The 22,089-nt window shown below is 35.3% G+C and overlaps 3 protein-coding genes across 4 annotated transcripts; 1 reads left to right on the forward strand and 2 right to left on the reverse strand.

The window, feature by feature from the left end:
• Positions 1-4,321: 4,321 nt before the first annotated feature.
• On the forward strand, positions 4,322-6,989 carry LOC112028609 (probable cyclic nucleotide-gated ion channel 10). Its single transcript, XM_065760710.1, has 3 exons — positions 4,322-4,438; positions 6,144-6,537; positions 6,919-6,989. Exons 1-3 carry the CDS (start codon positions 4,322-4,324, stop codon positions 6,987-6,989), a joined length of 582 nt encoding a protein of 193 aa, XP_065616782.1.
• A 2,894-nt stretch (positions 6,990-9,883) lies between these two features.
• On the reverse strand, positions 9,884-10,441 carry LOC136062079 (glucan endo-1,3-beta-glucosidase 6-like). The gene has a single exon (XM_065760711.1). It carries the CDS (start codon positions 10,439-10,441, stop codon positions 9,884-9,886), a length of 558 nt encoding a protein of 185 aa, XP_065616783.1.
• A 135-nt stretch (positions 10,442-10,576) lies between these two features.
• Positions 10,577-21,061, reverse strand: LOC112001737 (glucan endo-1,3-beta-glucosidase 6). 2 transcript variants are annotated; one of them, XM_065760732.1, is made up of 3 exons: positions 19,828-21,061; positions 10,820-11,960; positions 10,577-10,603 (listed from the first exon to the last, which is right to left on the reverse strand). In XM_065760732.1, exons 1-2 carry the CDS (start codon positions 20,157-20,159, stop codon positions 10,844-10,846), a joined length of 1,449 nt encoding a protein of 482 aa, XP_065616804.1. In that variant the 5' UTR covers positions 20,160-21,061; the 3' UTR covers positions 10,577-10,603; positions 10,820-10,843. The 2 variants fall into 2 exon arrangements, with proteins under 2 accessions (XP_065616804.1, XP_023889683.1); XM_024033915.2 differs by lacking the exon at positions 10,577-10,603 and having other exon boundaries at positions 10,625-11,960.
• Positions 21,062-22,089: the final 1,028 nt, after the last annotated feature.

A 22,089-nucleotide genomic window follows, 5' to 3' on the forward strand; every position in this document is an offset into this window, starting at 1 on the left:
TACACTACACTCAATCTACCTGAAAACAATTTTAGATTTGAAGCCAGCGCAAGCTTGAGAGTATATGGAGTCTCTTAAAAAGAGATGAAGGAGTCACCACTTGGTTATAGGTCCAAAAACCAAAACATGACTCCATGAAGGTCTTTCGGGATTTTATTAAAAAATAACTATAAAACCCAAACTATATTATTAGTTAGGCAACGTTTCAAACAAATTTCATTTCTAACAAATCAAGTCCAGAAGACTCGTTTTTGCTCTGAGAAAATCGAGTGTGAGACACTTGATTTCCAAGTGAATATGAAAATCTAGTGTGAGACACTCGATTTCCAAGTGCAAATTCACTAGGCAAAATCGAGTGCAGAGAACTCGATTTGTTAGAAATGAAATTTGTTTAAAATGTTACCTAACTAATAATATAGTTTGGGTTTTATAGTTATTTTTTAATAAAATCCAAAATCTTTTTACCAGACTATGTTCAAAGTTAGGGTACAGGATGGGAAGAGTTTAGGTGCCCCAAGCCTGCCTAGCTATAGTGACCTTCATATATCGTAGTTCAACTTGGTGGAAAGTAAGCTATCTTAAAGGCCCAAATGGATGTGCACTTGCATCTAAAGCCTAGGTATAACCCTATGTATCATGTGTGACAAGCAAGGGAAAGTAGATAAAACATGTGATCATGGAAGCATAGACATATATAGAATTATACAACTCATGGCATCAAGCTCAAAGCATTAGCATACAAACATGATAGAGGTCAAAACATCAACATCCAAGTATGTGCATGTGTATACCCAATTATGCATGTGCTCGCACACATGCAAATGGATACCAACCAAGATTGCGAGTTTCTCTCAAATGATGATTATGTCTTATGCAAAAAGGAATCATTAAAATTGATGTGAAGTCTTCATTGATGTGTGGATATCTTCCCTTTATTAAAATTAGATTTGTCTTGATTTGTCATCAATGATCTTGCATCTTTTAAGGCTTGAACAAGATTTGATTAATTAAGATAGAATTAACTTAACTTTTATGTTACTATTTAAGTTCAAATCAATTATCTTAATAACATTAAAGCTTGTCAAGATACTTTCCTTATCTTTGAATAGTCAACTAATTCCAAAAGGAATTGAATATTAATTGACTATTGATTTTGATTTTTTTAGAAAGTATTTAAGCTTTTATGAGTTGTAAGGCTTTCATTGATTATTTCTAAATATTTTAGTTGCCTTATGAGGTTCAAATCAAAATCAGAGAGTGAATGAGAGAAAAGAGATAGACTGCATTAGGGTTTGATACAAGAAAGGAAAGAAAATAAGATATTTTGGGTATTTTGGATTTATTACACATATGATACAAAAGGAAACAAACATGACACATATATACAGTCAAAGCAAATAAAACAAATAAGGAAAGATAGTAAAATATGGCATTAAAAGTAAATGAAAGAAATCTGGTTTCTGCCTATATGGGCATGCACATCTAGGCTTCAAATAGATTCCCAGAAAAACAACAAAAACATGAACCCTAGCCGTCTAAAACATGTGTACACAGGGGTATTGGTGCGTATGCATCCTAAGGCAAATTAGGGTTTTTTTATAGATTTGCCAAAAAATGAAGAAAATGAATCAAACAACCAAAGAAAAGCATGTTATGGTACAAAAGCAACATATTAAAACATTAAAACAACATGAAAAACATAAAAGAAACAAGAATCAAAAGGAAAAGTGTGGATCATAGGAAAGATCCATATCTCCTCCTCATGGCACTTACAGTGATGTTAATTACCAGCCCTCAGCTAAAATCGACTACCACAGTTGAATGTGTGGAGGAATGATTCGAATGGTCTGGTTAGGTTTAGCTTAATGACCCTAAGCGGTGTGCTAGAAAAGCTTTGAACCAACTAGAAGTTTTGAACACGAATAAGCAGGAGATTATCTTCTATCCAAAGATGGCTGAAAATCAATCTAATGCTCACATTTTTTTCCCTTCTAGAGGTATTTCAGCAGAGTTTCTGTAGGTATTGAAAATCTGAACCATTTGGATGGTGAAAATGGGGGGTTTATATAGGAAAAATAGAGATCTAGGATTAGGTTAAACGTTTGGGCAGTCAGTTGATCAGGCTGGTTGCCCTAGAATCTCACCAAAATAGAAATTAAATGATTTGAGGCTTCTGTCCAGATGGTGTGTATGCCACAGATTGAGTGTGTACGCATCAAATACCTAATGTATGCACCTTTTGTAAGTCTTGGCCCAATTAGGTCAAAAATGGGCTTTTAGGCTTTTAAGCTTGATTCTTGAGTCATAGTTGGGCTTGGGCTTGAACTGTATTGAGCCACTTTGGGGTTTGTATGCTCATTGGGCTCCACACATGATGCTAATCATATTGGTAGCAACTGATTTTCTCGTCATTGGGACTAGGGGATTTGGGTATAGGTCATAATGAAATGGGGTGTCTACAAGACATATTCATGCATTAAAATTCATTGTAAGCACAAAATCAATTATTCAATATTATTCTAAAACCAAATATAAAATGCATGAATTAACAAAAAAATAAGTATGATAATACTTTCTAATAATGATATAAATATTCAAAATTAAGTTATTATTATACTTCTTGTTAGGAACTTGGTTTTTTCTATTGGGGATAGGTGGAAAGCGTATGGAAATATATGGGAATCGTATGTGAATTGCCTTAATTCAAGATAGTCACACTCCATAGAGAAATATTAAGAAAGAAAGGAAGTGCACTAAACAAGGAATTACATTTTTTTTTCAAGATATATCAAATTATGGTTCCTTGCACTCTTTATACAACTCAAGCTCTCCTTCTATTGGCCACACATGTAAGGTTGTCCATGGGTTGGGTCATATCGGGTTTGGGCTCAAGCAACACTCGACCCAACCTAATCGGGTGGAGCATATCTCAACTCATTGCCAACCAAAAAGGTTGATCAAACTGGGTAGATCGAACCTTCAACAAGTAGTGGTCAATTTGGTTGGAGTTGTGGATCTAGAAAATGGAGAAAAGTAGGCTAGTTAACAGCAAAAATTAGTGAAAATCTAGTGAGATTTCTCCAAATCTGACAAAAGTCTCATCATATCCAGTAAGATCTCGCCAAATCTTGCAAATCTCACTAGAAAACTCATATATATTCCAATTAGTTCGTGTATTTTGGGTTTTGAGGAAGAAGACCTGCAACCAACTTGGCACCATTAATTTCTATAGGAAAAGACCCTCTGCTGACCACTGGAGTAGTCAGGTTAGGCTGCGGTTGGCTCGGATCCAGTGGGGTTTATCTTAGCTTGGGTAACCGAATGGGTTGGACAACCCTACACACATAGCTCTAACTCTATCATAAATATAATCCCAACATGTGTAACTGATTTAATCCTATCTATTTTACTTGGAACTTAACTATTAAATGAAGGGATGTAAGGATAAGATTATTCGGATAAGAGGATCTTACAAGAAGTGTGGGGTTACTAACATAACTTCTTCCAGCAAATGGCGTTCCATCAACAAAGTTGTGTTCTCTGCATTAGAAGCTAGATAGGTTAGTATTTTTTTGGCATATTCCACAAGCTAGCAACTGGTTGTTACCCTTAGGGAACTTTTTCACATATTGCACAAGTTGGTGATTGAGTTGTTAGTATTTTCTTTTTGGGAAAAGTATAAAAAGGGCACCATAGTTTTATCATTAGGACACATTAAACCTTACACCTCTAAATGGGACTCATTAAACCCAAGACTTTCATAAATATACACAAAAATCCATCCAAACAAATTTCACCCTCACATGTGAAATGTAAATTTATAAAAGTTAGGAGTTTAATTAAAGTGTCTCAAATCTCAATTGAAAGTCTGGAGTTTAATATGTCCTAATTATAAATTTATGAGGTTTTTTGTTCTTTACCCCTTTTTTTATTTTTTGGCTGAATCTTGTTCCCTTCGTTTTCCCCTCCATAAGATTGTTTAAGTCTATAAATTCTACCCCATTTCCTATCTACATCTCTCTTTTTTCATTTATTTATTTTTTTGAAAAAAGAAAAGGATTTTTTTTTTTAGAAGATGGAAAAAGAAAAATTGTGTGGAAGTAGAACATTGAGATGTATAATTGTAAAATATTATTAGTTTTAATGCCTAAACATAGTAAGATTTGGCGAGTTGAACTGACTAGCAGAAGTGGGACGACAGGTATACTTTGAGTGGAGAACAACAAAAGAACAAAAGTGGAGAAAACGACGAAAAAGCCTTACAAAGTGGATGGACAAATACAAATTTGATAGGACAACAGAGGACAAGATTATTGACCACATGGCTAAGAGCTATGAAGTAGACGAAGACGTTTATGTGGAGACCCTTATACCTGATCTTCCTACTGAACTTCGAAGCGCTGTCAACCGCCATATCTGCTTAGAACTGCTCAAGAAGGTGAGTTTCATTACCTTCATAAATTTGCTAAATAACTGCTTGTCCCATGCATGGTGACAATGTACTACACTTTGGAAATATTCTAATTTAGTAGTTTATAAAACATAGAGAAATATCATTTAACCTAAAAACTGAAATTTATAAGTTTTGTGCACTTCAATTAGTTTGATTGGTAAAATCTTTTATGACCAAATATATTTATGTAATTATACTCATAAAAAAATTTTATTAAAAAAATTTGTCATTTTTATGACCGTTGGGTAATTTTATAGCTTATGAAAAAAATATTTGTTCCCTTTTGCATTAGTATGTTAGGTTATAGTCTTGAATAACAGTTAAGAAATAAGTATTTACTAGCTTTAATATATATTTTATAGTGACAAAGACTAATTTTTGAAAATTAATAGTAAAATCCTACCAGATTCAATCTAATAATAAAATATCATTTGAGAATTAAATAAAAATGTTGAATATATAGATTTTAGAATTTACTAGTGTACTGTGTACATAAGAACGGTCGTGGCTACGTTTGGTAAGTTTTGGAAAATAGAAATTCTAGTAATATCAAATTCTAACCAAACGAAATTTGCAAAATACATTGTTTGGAGAAATAAAGTTTTAAATAATGGATCTCAAAAAAAAAGTTTTAAATAATGCTCAAATAAGTGAGAAAACAATTATGCTCATTAAAATGCGTTTGATTATGCTTTTTGAGAATATATTTTTTTATAAAATGACAATTTTTTTTTTTTAAATTTTCTACGATATGTTAATCATTTTAGTAAATAATAGATCAAGCACAAGGAAATAAAAAAATTTAAACGCTAGAGTTAGTATAATTAGATCTACGAAAAAATTATAACAAAAAACTCATTTTTAATTGGATAATTTGTACAAAAATGAGAAGAAAAAAAAAAGGCCGAAGTGATATATTCCCCTAACATCTATATTTTTTTCATAACTTTTGTAATTTATGTACAATTTTACACAATTTCTTAACAATTTATAGAGATTTATGCACAAACAATTTCCACAAAAGTCGTGAATGTGTATGGGCTTGCAGCATAGACAGCAGTGGGTTGCTATGGCTTGTGAGTTGGGCGTGGGTGGGTGAAATGAGAATCCTCAGCTCTAAGGATTACTGTTCTGATTTTATTTTATTTTTTATAAGAATTACTGTTCTGACTTAATTGTAGAGATTAGGGAAAATATATTCTTAGAATCCAGTACAAAGTAGAGTTAAAAAACACAACCAAAAAAATTTTCAAAATGTATTCTTTATGCCTAGATGCATTCATAGAGTACCTATAATGAAACAATGTTATTCGACTAGAAGTAAACAGGCTGACCTAAAAGTTTTTTTTTTTTTTTTTCTCGCCACTATACTTTTAAAAATAAAATATTAAATATTTCTTAGCACTTTTACTTATAATAATAATTATTTGGGGAATTATATAGATATTGTAGAAATTTTAGTTAATATAATAAAAGTTGGTTTTTACACTGTGTGTTTAAATGACTCAATATTTTTTTGATGAATTGTCAAATGACTGAATATAAGCATTAAGCTTGGCATGCTTTTAGTATGTAATTTATTATAAGTATAGTAACATTATTAAGATAATTTGCATTACGTGAAACTCAATTACCAAATTATTAAGAGGTATACACAAACTTATAGTATTTTTTTTTTTTCCTTGATCAGCTGAAAATCATAAAAGACACTGGGTTGGCTAAGCATGACTCACTGTTGCTTAAAATCTGCGACTCTCTTCATCCAATGTTCTATGACAAGTACCGCCACATTGTTAGGGAGGGAGACCCAATTGATGCGGTATTCTTTATTACTGAGGGCACTGTATGGACTTATACAAGCAATAATGGTGAAGGATCTGACTCTCGACATGCTGAGCGTCTTGAAAAAGGTCAGTGCTTTGGAGGAGAACTTCTTGAATTGGTTTTGAGATCTACCTCCCATGACATGTCCAACTCATCAAAAGTCAAAGTTTCTTCAAAAACCCTGAAAACATACACAAAAGTGGAAGCCTTTGCTCTAATGGCCCATGACTTAAGACAAATATGGCAATCTAAACGCATCGGTAAGTGTAAAAGTTTTCTTTTATTTTACTCTAAAAACCTACTTTTTTTTATTTTGTTTTACACACTAATTTTTAGAAACCGCCCGCATCATTCTATATATTCTTCACATTTAATCTATTCTTCACATTTATTTAATAAAATATTCATTTTTTTACAATTTTTTATTATTTCCTCACTCACTACTTCTCTCTCACATACACTACCAAAAAAATACTAAAATATTATATGCACAAATTACAGTAACCGTGCATATATATACAATTATTTTAGTACTTGTAGCATTTATGCACAATTTTATACCCACTAATATGGGTGTTTTTTTAGCCAAAATGTTGATATCTCAAACACTTTTTCTATTTTCCACTATTTTGTACTTACAGATCTTACAACGAATCTGGTGCCGCAATCACCCGAAGATGATGATAGTGATAGCGTTGGTGGTAGTTCATGAACACTTCAGAATCCAGCAAAGCCTGACAGTACTATTATTGCAAAGCAATAGTTTGTTTTGATGTCTTTGAAGTATTTAGTTTTTATAGTCATAAGGTTGCTACTTGTTTGGATTCTGAAAATGATAATGGTAGAATTATAAAAAGAATAATGTGTGAAACAATAAATTGTTTAGGGTAACATTTTTTAATTCAAATAAGGATTTTGCGTAAAATCTTATGCTTTCACCTTTACATAATTCTAGTTTGTGAGTTATAACTCATGCTATATTCTATTTCGTTTCGCCCTATACTCGAGATCCTCTATCTCAATGATAAAAAATCAAATTAATATCAAAATTATTAATATCGTGTATGAAACTCCATAACCCCAAAAGAACATAACACCCAAGTTTACCCCAAATCCCATTTCTAGCCAATTTTGCAAACAGCTTAGCTAATATGCGTTTACTGATTATTTGACGCATAAAAACCAAAGTTGTGGCATACACACCAAAGTTGTGGCGTACGCATCTTTAGTCAATCAGCCTGGCCAACTAGCTGGCCAGGATATCCCACCAAACCCTACAACCTAATAAACTCTATAAATACTACCATTTTCCACATTCAAAAGATCCCACTTTTTTCACCTATAGCGAAACTTTGCCAAAATCACTATAAAATACTTTTTTGAGTTTCAAAGAATGTGAAAACAGTTTTTGTAAGGACTTGATTGAGTTTTATAAGATTTAGTTGCTAGAAAGCTAATTTGTTTTCTCATAATTTCTCATTTACACTCACTTTTTTTATTCACTCTTTTTATGATCCCTTCGGTACCATTTCATTAGTCTTAGGTTTCTCTACCTAAATGCCTAAAAAACTTACCTTTGTTCTACATATTGATTCACACATATAGCTGTGGTGGTCAATTTTAACCAATGGACCGATCTCTATAGTCATGTAAGGTGTTACATGTGTGAGTTATAGATCTTTTGCATGACCCATATTTCTCCTCCTTGATTTATTATTATTTTTGTTGTTGTTGTCGTTGTTGTTGCTGTTTTGTGTCTTTTTTTTATGTTTTGTTATTAATATGATGTGGGATGTATTGTTTTATGTTTTTTTTTTTTTTATATGTTTTGTTATTAGTATGTATATTGTATTATGTTATTTTTTCTTTTTCTTTTTTTTTTTTTATGTTTTGTTATTAATATAATGCACGATGTGTGATAATTTAAATGATAACATGTTGTTTACTTAGGTTTTAATTTTATTTTCTAGAAATAATATGAATCTGCAAATTTGGTTGAAACCCAATTGCGTACGTGTTTCTAGGTAGAACTCAGATTCTGACTTTCTTTTCTTTCTTTCTTTTTTTTATTGTAACAAGCGTTATATAGTTTTCCCTTTTATTTTCTTTTTGTAATTAATTTATTTTACGCATTCTTTGTTTTATTTTAATTTTATAAAACCTAAAACACCTAAAATATTTAGCCTGGTCACTTTGAATTTTTTTTTTTTTTTTTTTTAAATTCAACGTTGGACATTTTGTTTATTAAAAGATAGAAAAACAAAAAACTATTTAAAACCTTAATAAAAAAAATTTATCCGGTTTTGGCCTTAAATAAATTAAATAAGTTTTGAATTTTTCGATTCTAAAAAAAATAAAATAAAAAAATAAGATTCTTTCCTTTGAAAAAAATATTTTTTTAAAAATCCATTAAAAAATCTATGGGTAGTCCATTTGGTTTAGCCTAACAACCCAGCCCACTAAATATAAAATGGCCATTGCACCCTGCATTGCAGTTTTCCCTTTTAGTCTGACCCAGCCCGACCTATTGATTGGTCAGAAGATCAGTTGACCCGGCCCACTAGGCCTAGTAAAAAGGGGCCAGGCCAGCCCAATGACGACACTTTTTAACGGTAAATCTTTCAAGGCATCAAATCGTGACATCAACAATACTGAATTTTGTTAAGGGATGGAACTATTGCGTAGCAGCCATCAGCACTGCCATCTAGCAAAAAATACATGGTTTTCTAATTTAGTTGCTACAGATTTCGATGGAACATGTTGAGAATATCTCAAGCACTAATATACAACATTGTTATTAATTTGAACAACTGGATTGTATTTGTATGGCTCCAATAAGGAACAGTATTTGCATACTCATAGATAAAATTGCTTCCTCATTTTTCCACCAAGCCAGGAGTTCTATTGGCTTTGATTCATGTATGTGATGATATTGCTTATTTCATGAGGATGTGGTAGGATGAATAATAAACTATGTGTGAGAGAGAGAGAGAGAGAGAGAGAGAGAGAATAGTTATATAGAAAAGCATCTGAAGCCAGCCAAGCAAGGGAACAAACTAGACATGCGAAAGAGGCTCTATAGGAATAAAAGACGAGAGAAACTTTATTCTCTTCCTTACTGAAGCCATGTGATCAAAGTTTGTTGACCCTTGGGTGCTATACAATATTTCCGGGCACATTGAGCAAATCCATGCAACCAGGTTATCAGCCCCTAATAATTATCTTATGCATCTGGCATATGCAACCTCTCTATCACAACATGTGAGTCACACAAAATTGATTTGTGGGGTTCACATTCTATGAGAGGGAGAATGTTTTATATGCCGGCTGCAAAAGATACCTTCTCGTCAACAACACTCAACCTCAACTTGCTTGATAAGTACCCCACATTCACAAACATTACTTACCATGCATAAAGAATTTCAAATGCAGTTTGATTTCAGACATGAATACATTTGACACAGAATGTCTTGTCTTCTAGATTGCAAAATTTGAACTAAAGTTATGCCATATATCGATGGCTCTTAGCTCCCACTACGCTATCCTACAAAGCAATTAGGAAAAGTTGAGGAAAAATGATACCTTGGGAACTAGAAGCCTCAAAATTCACAGAATTTTTAGCAAAAAGAGAATGAGGCCAGAAGCCAAAATCACTGGCTTTTGCAGACTCCCAACTGTCCTTTCTGTGCCACCATAATATGGCTCAATCATTATCGGAAATTTGCAACTTCCAACTGATGGGTCATTTTTGGTGATCATTGAAACGTTGGGAAACTTGCAGGCATCATCAAGCTGATTATTTATCTGATAGTAACTGTTAAATGCATAAGAGACATTACCCCGAGCATCCAAATTTCCACAAGATGTCCCATAACCAAGGGTAGTGCAATCAGCAAGTCCACAGGCATAGCTCACACTTGGTGACACTTGTGGGTCATCAAGTTTAGCTGATGGCTTCATCACACACCACTTTCGGTCCAGATACTTCACACCCCGTGCCGCAACCAGGGCTCCTGAATTTGTTGCACCAAGATTAAGCTGGTATTTTGCTGACCCATCATAATTAAAGATCCCCCAGTGGCGTTCAAAATTTCCTGGTTGAACACTCTTAGCATCCTCATCAATCAAACTAAATAAATACACATCAACTGCCCCAGGTCTCATAACCCCTAATAATTATCTTATGCATCTGGCATATGCAACCTCTCTATCACAACATGTGAGTCACACAAAATTGATTTGTGGGGTTCACATTCTATGAGAGGGAGAATGTTTTATATGCCGGCTGCAAAAGATACCTTCTCGTCAACAACACTCCACCTCATCCTGCTTGATAAGTACCCCACATTCACAAACATTACTTACCATGCATAAAGAATTTCAAATGCAGTTTGATTTCAGACAAGAATACATTTGACACATAGAATGTCTTGTCTTCTAGATTGCAAAATTTGAACTAAAGTTATGCCATATATCGATGGCTCTTAGCTCCCACTACGCTATCCTACAAAGCAATTAGGAAAGGTTGAGGAAAAATGATACCTTGGGAACTAGAAGCCTCAAAATTCACAGAATTTTTAGCAAAAAGAGAATGAGGCCAGAAGCCAAAATCACTTGCTTTTGCAGACTCCCAACTGTCCTTTCTGTGCCACCATAATATGGCTCAATCATTATCGGAAATTTGCAACTTCCAACTGATGGGTCATTTTTGGTGATCATTGAAACGTTGGGAAACTTGCAGGCATCATCAAGCTGATTATTTATCTGATAGTAACTGTTAAATGCATAAGAGACATTACCCCGAGCATCCAAATTTCCACAAGATGTCCCATAACCAAGGGTAGTGCAATCAGCAAGTCCACAGGCATAGCTCACACTTGGTGACACTTGTGGGTCATCAAGTTTAGCTGATGGCTTCATCACACACCACTTTCGGTCCAGATACTTCACACCCCGTGCCGCAACCAGGGCTCCTGAATTTGTTGCACCAAGATTAAGCTGGTATTTTGCTGACCCATCATAATTAAAGATCCCCCAGTGGCGTTCAAAATTTCCTGGTTGAACACTCTTAGCATCCTCATCAATCAAACTAAATAAATACACATCAACTGCCCCAGGTCTCATAGGGGTTCCTTTCCCACCCAATATATGGGTCATAAAACCTTGGTTGAACCGCTGCGCATACACTATATTAGCATTCCGATCCCCATCAGTTGGCCAGCCAATCTCTCCAACTATGATTGGCAAATTTCCAAAACCATTCTTTTGTAGTGCCCACACAAGAGTGTCGTAGTTTGCATCAAACATATTGTAATATGTTGTCCCACCATCAGTTACAGGTGTTGCCTTTTCATCAAAAAAGGCATACTCAACAGGGAAGTTTTCATCAGTGTAGAGACTTATAAATGGGTAGATGTTCACAGTAAAGGGGGCACCATTGTCACTCAAGAACTTGACAATGGCAAGCATTAGGTCATGTATGTCAGCTCGGAAGTCACCACCGGAAGGATAGCCAGTTGAGCTCTCATACACATCAGCATTAAGGGGGACTGTCACCTTTACTGTGGTGCCAAGACCAGCTTTTATCAGGGCAGATTGGACGTTCTGCAGAGCAGGGAAGGTTGTTTTGAGAAAGCTTCCATTGTATGTTTCCAAGAAGGGTTCATTTCCAACTGCAACATACCTGTAGATTTAAGTGAATATTGGTTAGATGGAAAGATAGTGATTCATTTTGCAGCAATATTACCGAAACTGAGAATTCTTCTTCATCGGCATAGAGGAGAATCATTATACCATAAGTCAGAAGAAGAAACCAAATGAGTCCAATATGGTTATCATAGAATTGTTAGAAAGGATATTTTATTATTTTTGAACAATTTTATCTGGAAGAATCAGTTATATCCAGCTTCCTCTAACTCCAGGTTTCTCTTCACCTACATGTTCATTATTTTTTCAACCTCATTAAGAATATTGTGAGACACGAACTTCAGAAAGGTCAATGTTCACTGACAATGATCCAGACAAAAATAATCATAAGAGAGTATAAATGAAGACACGTGTGATATTTTGGGTATAAAAAGCTGAGGGATATGGCCATGCTATTGCTAAAAAGTACAATGCAAGCAAACAAAACTGCAACCCATTACTCATACTGGTTTACTTTTTATTTTCTTACCCACCAATAAAATCCTGAACGTCAAGTAGTCAGAGATCTCCACTTTGGTTTTTGGATGGCATGAAAAATTTATATATTTCATAGACACTATTGACATAGATAGCATATAAATCTAAAAGGCCTCAAGATGTAAAATAAAAGTTACTTGCATTACATACAGACCCAACAAATAGTTAACTGAGTATTTGGTAGGCACAAGACAATTGTGAAAAAAAATGCATCATTTGAGATTGTAAGAGAAATCATCATGGCATTGATGTCAGGTTTTTTTCCCCTTTCTTGTATCAAGAAAAATTATGCATACAACATACATATCTACGTGTTAACCAAATTGTCAATTAAAATGAATGAAACCCCCCAACTTTCAACCTAAAAGTTTGAAATCTGTTTCATATAATTGAAGTTTTATCAACTTCAAATTGGGGATATGAGAAACAATACAACCAATTTGGTGCAAAGTCATGGCAATTCTCTAAGAAGTTTCATTCTAGGCAATTGGCTGCACCAGCATGTAATGTGATTGAATTAGGCTTATGATATTACAGAGGATGCGATCCTATATAATAAGGCTTTTATGGATAGAACAATTCATGTAGGTGACTGAAAATGGGTTGGGATTTTACTTTGAAGTTTAGATCGCCACACAAGGTCAGAACTTTGAAATTTAGATTTGGATGCATTTTGTTTTCCCACTAATTACTCTTAAAAGGTTCCTATCCTTTCTATTATATCCACATAGCACTTCAACCTTTGCCCAATGAGGAAGTAATGCAAATGTTGCATGGTTATTTTCAACTCTAAACATTCTGCTTTCTTGTGTGCAAGTTATCTAAGGGAAGTGGCAGAGTGAGTGATGTTTTACTAGATGGAGTCTACTGAAGCATTTAGGTGTGTATTTCACCTTGACCTTTAAATGAAGTTACAAATAGAATTGGTTGCTCAAACATAAGGGCTTTAGATTCTGATTGTGTACACCATGATCCCAGCATGATTCAAAAGAAGAAACACGTTTAATGAATCACCCCACATCTTGCTTTCCATCAAAAATAAATATGAATAAAAAGGTTAATCCTATATTGAAATAGAAACAGGAAAAGAGAGAATCATCACAATATAATTACAAATGCAACAGAATTCTGTGAATGTTAAGAACTAAATCTAGTCAAAAATAAATCTTTGTCAACTGGGGCTTAAGAAAGCAACCTATGCAGGTGATAGAGGTGGTAAGATGACAAACAAACTACAAAGAGGTCAAAGGATAACACTTAATAAGTCATACTGGTCAAAAGACCCAACTAATTACATTCTTGAATGTTTTAAATTAAACCAAAAAAAAAAAACCTTAAGTTGGAAAAAATGATGCTGTCCCAATAAAAATAATCAACTTCAAGTACAGTACTTGACCAACAGAATTCTGTGAATGTAAGAACTAATTCTACTCAACAATACAAGTCTTTGTCAAATGGCACTTAAGAGAGCAACCTATGCAGGTGATATAGGTGGTAAGATAACTTGACAAACAAACTAAAAAGAGGCCCAAAGACAACACTTAACAGGCCTTACTGGTCAAAAGACTCAACTAATTACATTCTTGAATTTCGTAATTACGGAGCAAAAAAAAAAGACCCCGGTTTAAAAATCGATACCATTCCAATAACACTAATCAACCTCAAGTACAGTACTTGAAAAATAAGAACTAAAAGTCCGTGGAATGGAAGTCTTTTGTTGCAATTTTTTTTTTTTTAATTGATATGATAGAATTTCAACCTATGGCACTTGCTTCATGATAATTGCCCTTTATCATCTGGCTAAAACACCAGATCTCTTATTTGATGACAAGAGATTTTAACAATTGAGCTAACTAGAACCCTCATGAAACATAAATTTATATAGCTCCAAATAAGTAGATGAAGATTGACCTCCTGAGACTGTCCACATCAAATGAATCATAACAGTAACTTCATAAAATGGTAATCATACAAATGATTGGTTGCAGATAGGAATGTCACAAGGCCCAGCCTAACTAAATCAAATTGTGATGTATTGTGATGTAGGACAGAATATAGGGTTTAGTTCTTGGGTTTTTTTTTTTTTTTTTTTGTCCTTTCAGAATTTTAAAGAATAGGGCTATATTTTGTCATTTTAGAGAGTATATCAGTATTTTAGTGAAAATTGAATTCTTACATGGTAGTGTATTAATTATAATCTGTTTAAAAAAAATATTTTGGTGATTTTTCTTTTTTAAGCCTAATTTAGTGCCTAACACGAATTAGGGTTCCCTAGCCACCTTAGCACTTTTGTTTTTTATGTTTTCCAATATAAATTAGAAGTTGTAGCCTCTAGGCATTCAAAATATGAAATAATACAATTATAGAGAAGATTCTCTTTTCTTTTTTGATGGATTCCAAAGTTCTCTTTGTAGATTCAAAGAACACCCCAAGGATTTAAGAGTTTCTTCTTCAAATAGACATATTCTATTTCTTGTGGCTATCTTGTTATGTCAATTGGTATCAAAGCCTTGTCCTTTCCTAATCTAGTGGCTACTAAATGAGACAATAGAAATTCTAGCAATAGAGATCACAAAGGAGAAATCCTTATCAGGGACAAATTCTTTCGGTTTGAATGTGACACCAAGCAAGTACTACATGACATGCAACAAACACTCACAAATATCTTTGCTAGGATATGCCATTGGAGACTGGTTAGGACCATGGCAACCACAAGCAATGCTATTACCACGATGAACAACAAAATTTTCTTGTTGATCTAAGCATTTACAGTAATAGGAATTGTAGAAACAATAGGGACAATTGTAGTGGAGATATAATTCATACGGCTCACAGGCAACCTATTAAGTTTGATTCCTTTTATACTATTTATAAGTGTTACAGATGAAAGAATTAAAAATTGTAATGATCGATTATATAAGGAAGATTTTCTTGATTGGTTACTTGATCTAGACTAGAGGATTTCTTTGAATATATGAGTATTTCTTAGGAGAGAAATTTTTAACTCAGTTTCTATAAACTTAGTTGGTATGCCTCAGGTTGGTGGGATAGAACACAATTTCATAAGATCCAATAAGGCAAATACTAAATACAAAATTTGCTCATTGCTAAAGAAGAAAAAAGATGCTTGTAATTAAAGTTTTTCCCTAGCTGTCATATACAAAGAAAGATTACTAGCCCAAAAATCCACACTCTAAGAATTTTTTTTTTTTTTTTTTTTTTTTTGATAAGTAAAAAGATGTATATTCAAAGAGCTACCTCATGAAAAACAAAAGGTAGAGCAAGGAGTACAGAGAAGGAAACAAACAACAAGAAAAAACAACAAAACAAACATAAGCCAACATAAGAACTAAGTACAGAGCAGAGAATTAAGGAACAAAGGGAGAGAGTCACTAGAGGTGATTATTTTTTTTGATAAGTAAAAAGATGTATATTCAAAGAGCTACCTCATGAAAAACAAAAGGTAGAGCAAGGAGTACAGAGAAGGAAACAAACAACAAGAAAAAACAACAAAACAAACATAAGCCAACATAAGAACTAAGTACAGAGCAGAGAATTAAGGAACAAAGGGAGAGAGTCACTAGAGGTGATTCCCCAAGCCCTAGTCCAATCAAAAAGAGAACCACTAAAGAAAGCGAGCAACTGATTATCGAATTTGTCCGTATCCTCAAAAGTTCGCCAATTCTGCTCCCTCCAGATACACCACATAAGGCACAAAGGAGCTAAATTCCAAATGCTAGAAGAATGCTTTCCAAACCAATTCCACCAACCAAAAAGCGTATCTGCAACCGATCTTGGCAAAACCCAAGAGATCCCAAAAGTTCTAAAAACCAAGCTCCACAGCAGATAAGCTTTTTCACAATGAAGAAGCAGATGATTCACCGTCTCCCCATTACTACGACACATAATGCACCGGTCAACAAAAACCACTCATCTACGCCTTAGAATGTCTCCTGTAAGAATCTTCTCCCAAGTTGCAGTCCAAACAAAGAAAGAGATGCGCAGAGGAGCCTTAACCTTCCAAATACCTTTCCAAGGAAAGATAATAGGCAAAGGACAACGAAGCTTGTTGTATCGCACTCTTTGCTTTACTTTCTGCAATCTTCATCGAAGCTTCTCGAAGGAGTCACAACCACACGCATGTCGAAGCCCCCGCGATCTTCGAGGACCCTAATTCGTTAAAGCAGGTTCCTTGCCCTCATGTTTCTGATCCTGCAGAGAAGTATATATCTTTGATAATACCTGCATTCAATGAAGAGCATAGACTTCCTGGAGCACTTGAGGAAACTATGAAGTAAGTACAATCATAAGTAATTGCACTCTAGTGTGCATTTCAGGTATCAACAAACCAGATGTCCGCTTTGTAATTCATCATTCTCTCCCAAAATCTATTGAAGGTTCTGTTTGATTTATTTATTTATAGTGAGGGAGAATTCCTATCTGTAATTATGGGGGGAGTTCGTAGCTTCGTCATTGAGTCCAAATCCTTTAAATTAGTTTTAGAGGAAGGGGGCCGTTACTTCTTGCTAAGGATCTTTGAGAGGGGCAGATTCTTTATGAGATCAGTTTTCATGGGTAAGAATGCAGCAATATGGCTGATGAATAACATTGAAGACTTTGTTGTTGGGAAGAGTTCCAAGCAGTTTTTCATTTTTAGAGATGGGGACAATGCTTTTACTCTCCAAAGGAGCTTCAACTCTTTTGGTCAGTTCTTGCTACTGACTGAACTCAAAGTGGGTGGATGTAGGAGGTCAGTTATTATCCCTGAAGGCAAAGAGAAGTTTGGTTGGAGGGCCTTTGGCCTTGAACTAAGAAAGCTGCTGAATCCCTCCCATTATGCGTTGGCTAGTTTTGGTCCTCCAAGTTTTTTTCCTCAGGTGCAGAGGTACAACTTGGAAGCCCAAAACTCTAGAACTTTTGCTGAAGTTGTGCAAGGCTTCCATGGAAGAACAGAGGTTAGCAAGCACCTTAAGCAGCTGGATGAAAAGAAGGGGGTGAATCTGAGACTTCAAGGTGCCAAAGTGGGGGTTTTTCCGGTGGGTAAGGCTGATAAGATGGAGGTGGTGAGAGGGGACAAGAGGAAGCAGAGCATTAATGTGGAGGCAAAGGTTGGTGAGCAATATTTGGCAAACAGGAGGTTACGTTTCCCAAGCTCCAGTTTAAATTCAAAAGATTATGAAAAGATGAAGAAGAGTGATGCTAGGAGATATGGCTGGTCAGGAAGAGGTCTTATCGTGGAGGTTGATGTGATAGGGAGGAGGCGGGTTTCCTAGGACAAAAACAAAGTGGGAGAAATGAATTTCAGAGGGGAATCACGTGCAGTGGCTTCGAACTGCAATATAAGAGGTACTAAGGCCCTTAAATGGGTTGCAAGGGAAACCAAACAGGCTGAACAAGTCTTGGGCCTTGCCACAAGCCCATTGCTGCCCGACCCAGGTGTGGGTTATTTTAATTGCTCTGGCCCAAGTCAATTTGAGGAGGGAGAGAGCTCTCGATCTGGAGAAGAGAGACCAACCCAGAGCCCGATGAAGGAGGCGAGCTCCATGGCTTGTTCCCAGTGCTCCGATCTTGAGCCGGTTGTGCTGGGCTGGGGTTCTCAGCCTCCGACGGTGGCCGGCGGCCCATCTTTTGCCGGAAGCAACTCCAATGAGCCCTCTTTTTCACCGGTAAGTCTGAGCTGACAATTTCGCGGTCACCGGTGGATCTTCTCTCTTCTTTTCTCTTCCTCTCTGGCTTCTTTTTGTGCTTCTCGAGGGCTGGGTTTGTGGACACACCCATGAAGGCTGTGGGTGATACCCCTGGGGAGGGAGTTTTGGTGGTGGAAGAGTTGGAAAACTCATAAATGGGTTCGCGTGTGTTTCACACGAAGGCAATGGGTGAGGTCAGTGGGGAGGGAGTATTGGTGGTGGAAGAGTTGAACAATTCTGATTTGGGTTTGGGTGTGATACCCACGAAGGCAGTGGGTGATGCCCCTGGGGAGAGTGCTTTGGTGGTGGAAAAGATGAATAATTCAAATATGGGTTTGGGAGGAGAGGATAGCTTATCAATCGCTCTGAGGTCTATCACTCCCTTTGGGCTACCTTTGGCAGCTGAGTTGGACTGTGATTATGAGGCATTGGAATGTGTGGATACGTTAGATATTTCTAGTTGGGTGAAGAACAGACTTCTTGGTTTTAGTAAGCTGGTGGGGCTTCCTCTGAGTCGACATGAGAAGTTATGTATTACTTTGTTACAAAAGATTGAGAAGGAGACGGAGGATGTCAAAGTGTTGAACAGGAAAGTTGCAATTCCTAGAAAAGCTCTCATTAAAAAGAATAGAGGGAAGAGAGAGCTGAGGAACTTGCAATCTTCGGTTAACTATGATGGCAAGTAGAGTGTAGGTTGCTGAGCTATAATGACCACTAGATTCCAGATCCCGAATATTAACTCAAGAACTATCTATTTTGCAAGTGGAGGGGTCTCATGTAGCCTTTGATATTTAGACTACTGATTAATAAAATTTCAGAATTTTCAAAAAGGTCTTTTTTTTCTTTCTTATGGATCCCATAGAATGGTAGATTCAAGGACAAGGAACCTTGAAAGGATTTAAGAATTGGACAAACTTAGGTACTGTATCTTAGGTGTTGTTCCTTAGATTCCACTCTTAAGATTCAGTCATGTGTCTACTTAACTAAAAAATACACTTCCACCCCCATGAGAAAAAATTCATATGGCAAAATCTTAAAAAGAGAACCTAAAGAACAGCAACTAAGTACTGTAACTAAATCTTGCTCTGAAGGATTTATTCTTAAAATTGACGTGTTCTATTTCTTGGGGCTACCCTACTAGATCAAATTGAAACCAAAATCACATGTCCATAATGTTATTAAAGAAAAAACAAAAATAAAAGATAAAATAAAACTATGAAAATAGCGAGCAGCAGGAAGATTTATGAAATTTCAGCAGTCAAACCAGTTACTGAATATTCAAAATTCCAAAGAAATTCCAAAGAAATTTGACTTGCCAATACACAATTGCAATAATGGACTACTGCCTCATCCTCATCTATTTATAGCTTAATTTACACATACAGTATGGAGCCATTAGCTGGCTTATATGATATATCCTAGACCAATCATAATTCATAAGCATGCCAACAATTACCAAACAAGAAGCTTATAAACTTAGACATGAATATCTGGATTTAGGGAGTTATTGTTTCTTCCACTCCAATCAAAGAAAAAATGAAAAAATAATAATAATAAAGGCTTAAACAGTATAACAGGAGTAATGGTTACTAAGAATAGTATACAACAAATTATTTATGTTAACATTATTGGCAGAAGTAAGGAGGAAAAGAAAACTGTAGGAAAGTGAAGGAAGCTCACTTGATGTTGACGTTATTGGTGGTGAGATGTGTGGAGACATTTTTGGCAACCCATTTCTCAGCAGCTTTCACACTACTGGCCATAGTTAGAAGCATATCATTAGGAATCCCAACCATGACCTCAATCCCAGATTTACCTAGAGCTCTCAATGCATCATAATCTGCATCAAAAAGCTTAATCCTTTGAAACCCATTATCCCTCAGCAGCCTCACTACAGTATCTGGAGGCAGAGGATGATTACACTGTGTGCCCCAGTTAGCACCAATGCCACTCACTGTGAAAACCATTGAGCACAATGAAACCAACCCAACAGAAAATGAAAGCCACCCCATGATCTTAATGCTTCAAATCTGCTTTCTAGCCAACTTTCTATGTAAAAGACCCAAGAAATTAAGACTTCTGAAGCTAAAGATAGCTGTATTAGTTCAACAGGTATGAAAATAGAGATCAATGCGATCTAAGAAATAGAGCTAGTACAAGAGAAAAAGCTAGAGCTTTTACAGTGGAATCCAACACTAAAACACAAATGGAATGATACCCATGATTGTTATGGTACCAACAAAGCTTCACATAGATAGAATCCCAGAAGGGATAGTGGAAAAGTGAGTTAAAGATATACACTTACCTCAAAGAACAACCCAAAAAAAAAAAAAAAAAAAACCCCAGAAGGTACTAGCAGAGATTCTTCAAATACAAAAATCAAAAAATAAAATATTTGGAATTACTCAAGTTGTTAAGATAAGGTGGTTAACAAGTAAAGTAGAACTAGTACATGCTTAAATCTGAACAAGATTGATAATGATAGAAATCAAGAGAAAACGAAAAAGGGAAAGTTGAAAAAGTAGCTTAAGATAGAGAGAGAAGTAAAGGTTAAGCTAAAATGGGAGACAACATCACATGAAGAAGTTAAGGATCCACATCTAGTGTTGGAGTGAGAGGTGAGCTCAAGAATCCAACCAATGCTCTCAGCTCAGCTTATTGGAGAAAAGGCAGAGTGAGCCAGTGAGAGAGAGCAAAGATGTCAGAAACAGAACACACACACACAGACAGAGAAAATGAAAAATGAAAAAAACAAAACTAAAAAAAGAGAAAAAGGAACAGTGCGTGTGTGAATTTGTGAGTGCGTAGTTATGACTAGTACTACTATGCTATCACCGACGTGAAGTGAGTAGGGAAAGTGTGTTTTTCAGTCGTGTTTATCAAAAAGTTTCAGTACTTCTCTGTGGCATCTTCTAGGGGACGGTGTTCTATGCCAAGCCAAAGTGTTACGTGGCATTTTGCTCTTTTGAGTGTGCAGATTCTGATGCCGTTTATCTCTTGACGGAAACCAACCACGTTATTATTTTTATTCCTTTTTTACTATATACTATAGCCACTACAGTAACATTCTCAAAATATTCTTATTTTTATTAATTTTTTATTTGTTTTTATTTTATATGAGAAGAAAATTTGAATTCTAACAAAGAGCTTTCACATCTGTGCTTATATAATTTATAAAAAAAAAAAAAAACACACATTTTAGTTAACCAAGGTCAAAATTTATCCACATTAGACTATATATAGTTGTGTAAAAACATATAGTTGTTATAGTCCTATAAAATTACACTAGTATTATTCATTATGCTTTTAGTTTTTTATTCTTTCTTTACATATCCAATTGTAGAGGATTTGGGCCTGGTGATCAGTATCGACTCACCAAACTTAAGCCCGAGATCGGCTTGAGTAGCCGAGACTAGCCTAGGGGATTAGAGTTGGCCCATTAATAAGTGTATCAGGATTTGGAGAGTATTGTTCGGGGAATTTACTAATTGTTTGGGCATATCTTGGCCCATTATTGACCGATAAGACAATGCAAAATCTATGAGGAGATAGAGAAATTTAGATCAAGCCTAAGTACTAGTAATGCTTTCGAGGAATTCGTTGTCGAATACTATTTGGCATCTGAAACAAGTTTCAAGAGAACCCTCAAAAGACATGATGGTTTCTTGGGATTCTGGATGAAAGTGGGATTGTCTGGAAACTAGTGAAATAGTAATGATTTGAACCCCACTAAAGAGAGACTTATAAGGGGAATAAGGGCAGACAATGAGGGTGGTTGGTCTCTAGTACAAGTGAGAGATAGAGTAAGAAAAGAGAAAGAGAGGGAGTAAACACAAAGAGGATGAAAGAACAGAGAAAGAGAGAGATCAGAGAAAAAAGAGACTAAGTCTAAGGGAAAGAGGGTGTTTGGGTTGGAAATCACAGGGATACTTAAGGTTGGGT

Source organism: Quercus suber, unplaced genomic scaffold (genome assembly GCF_002906115.3).
Source record: "Quercus suber isolate HL8 unplaced genomic scaffold, Cork oak 2.0 scaffold_379, whole genome shotgun sequence".
Taxonomy (NCBI): Eukaryota; Viridiplantae; Streptophyta; class Magnoliopsida; order Fagales; family Fagaceae; genus Quercus; species Quercus suber.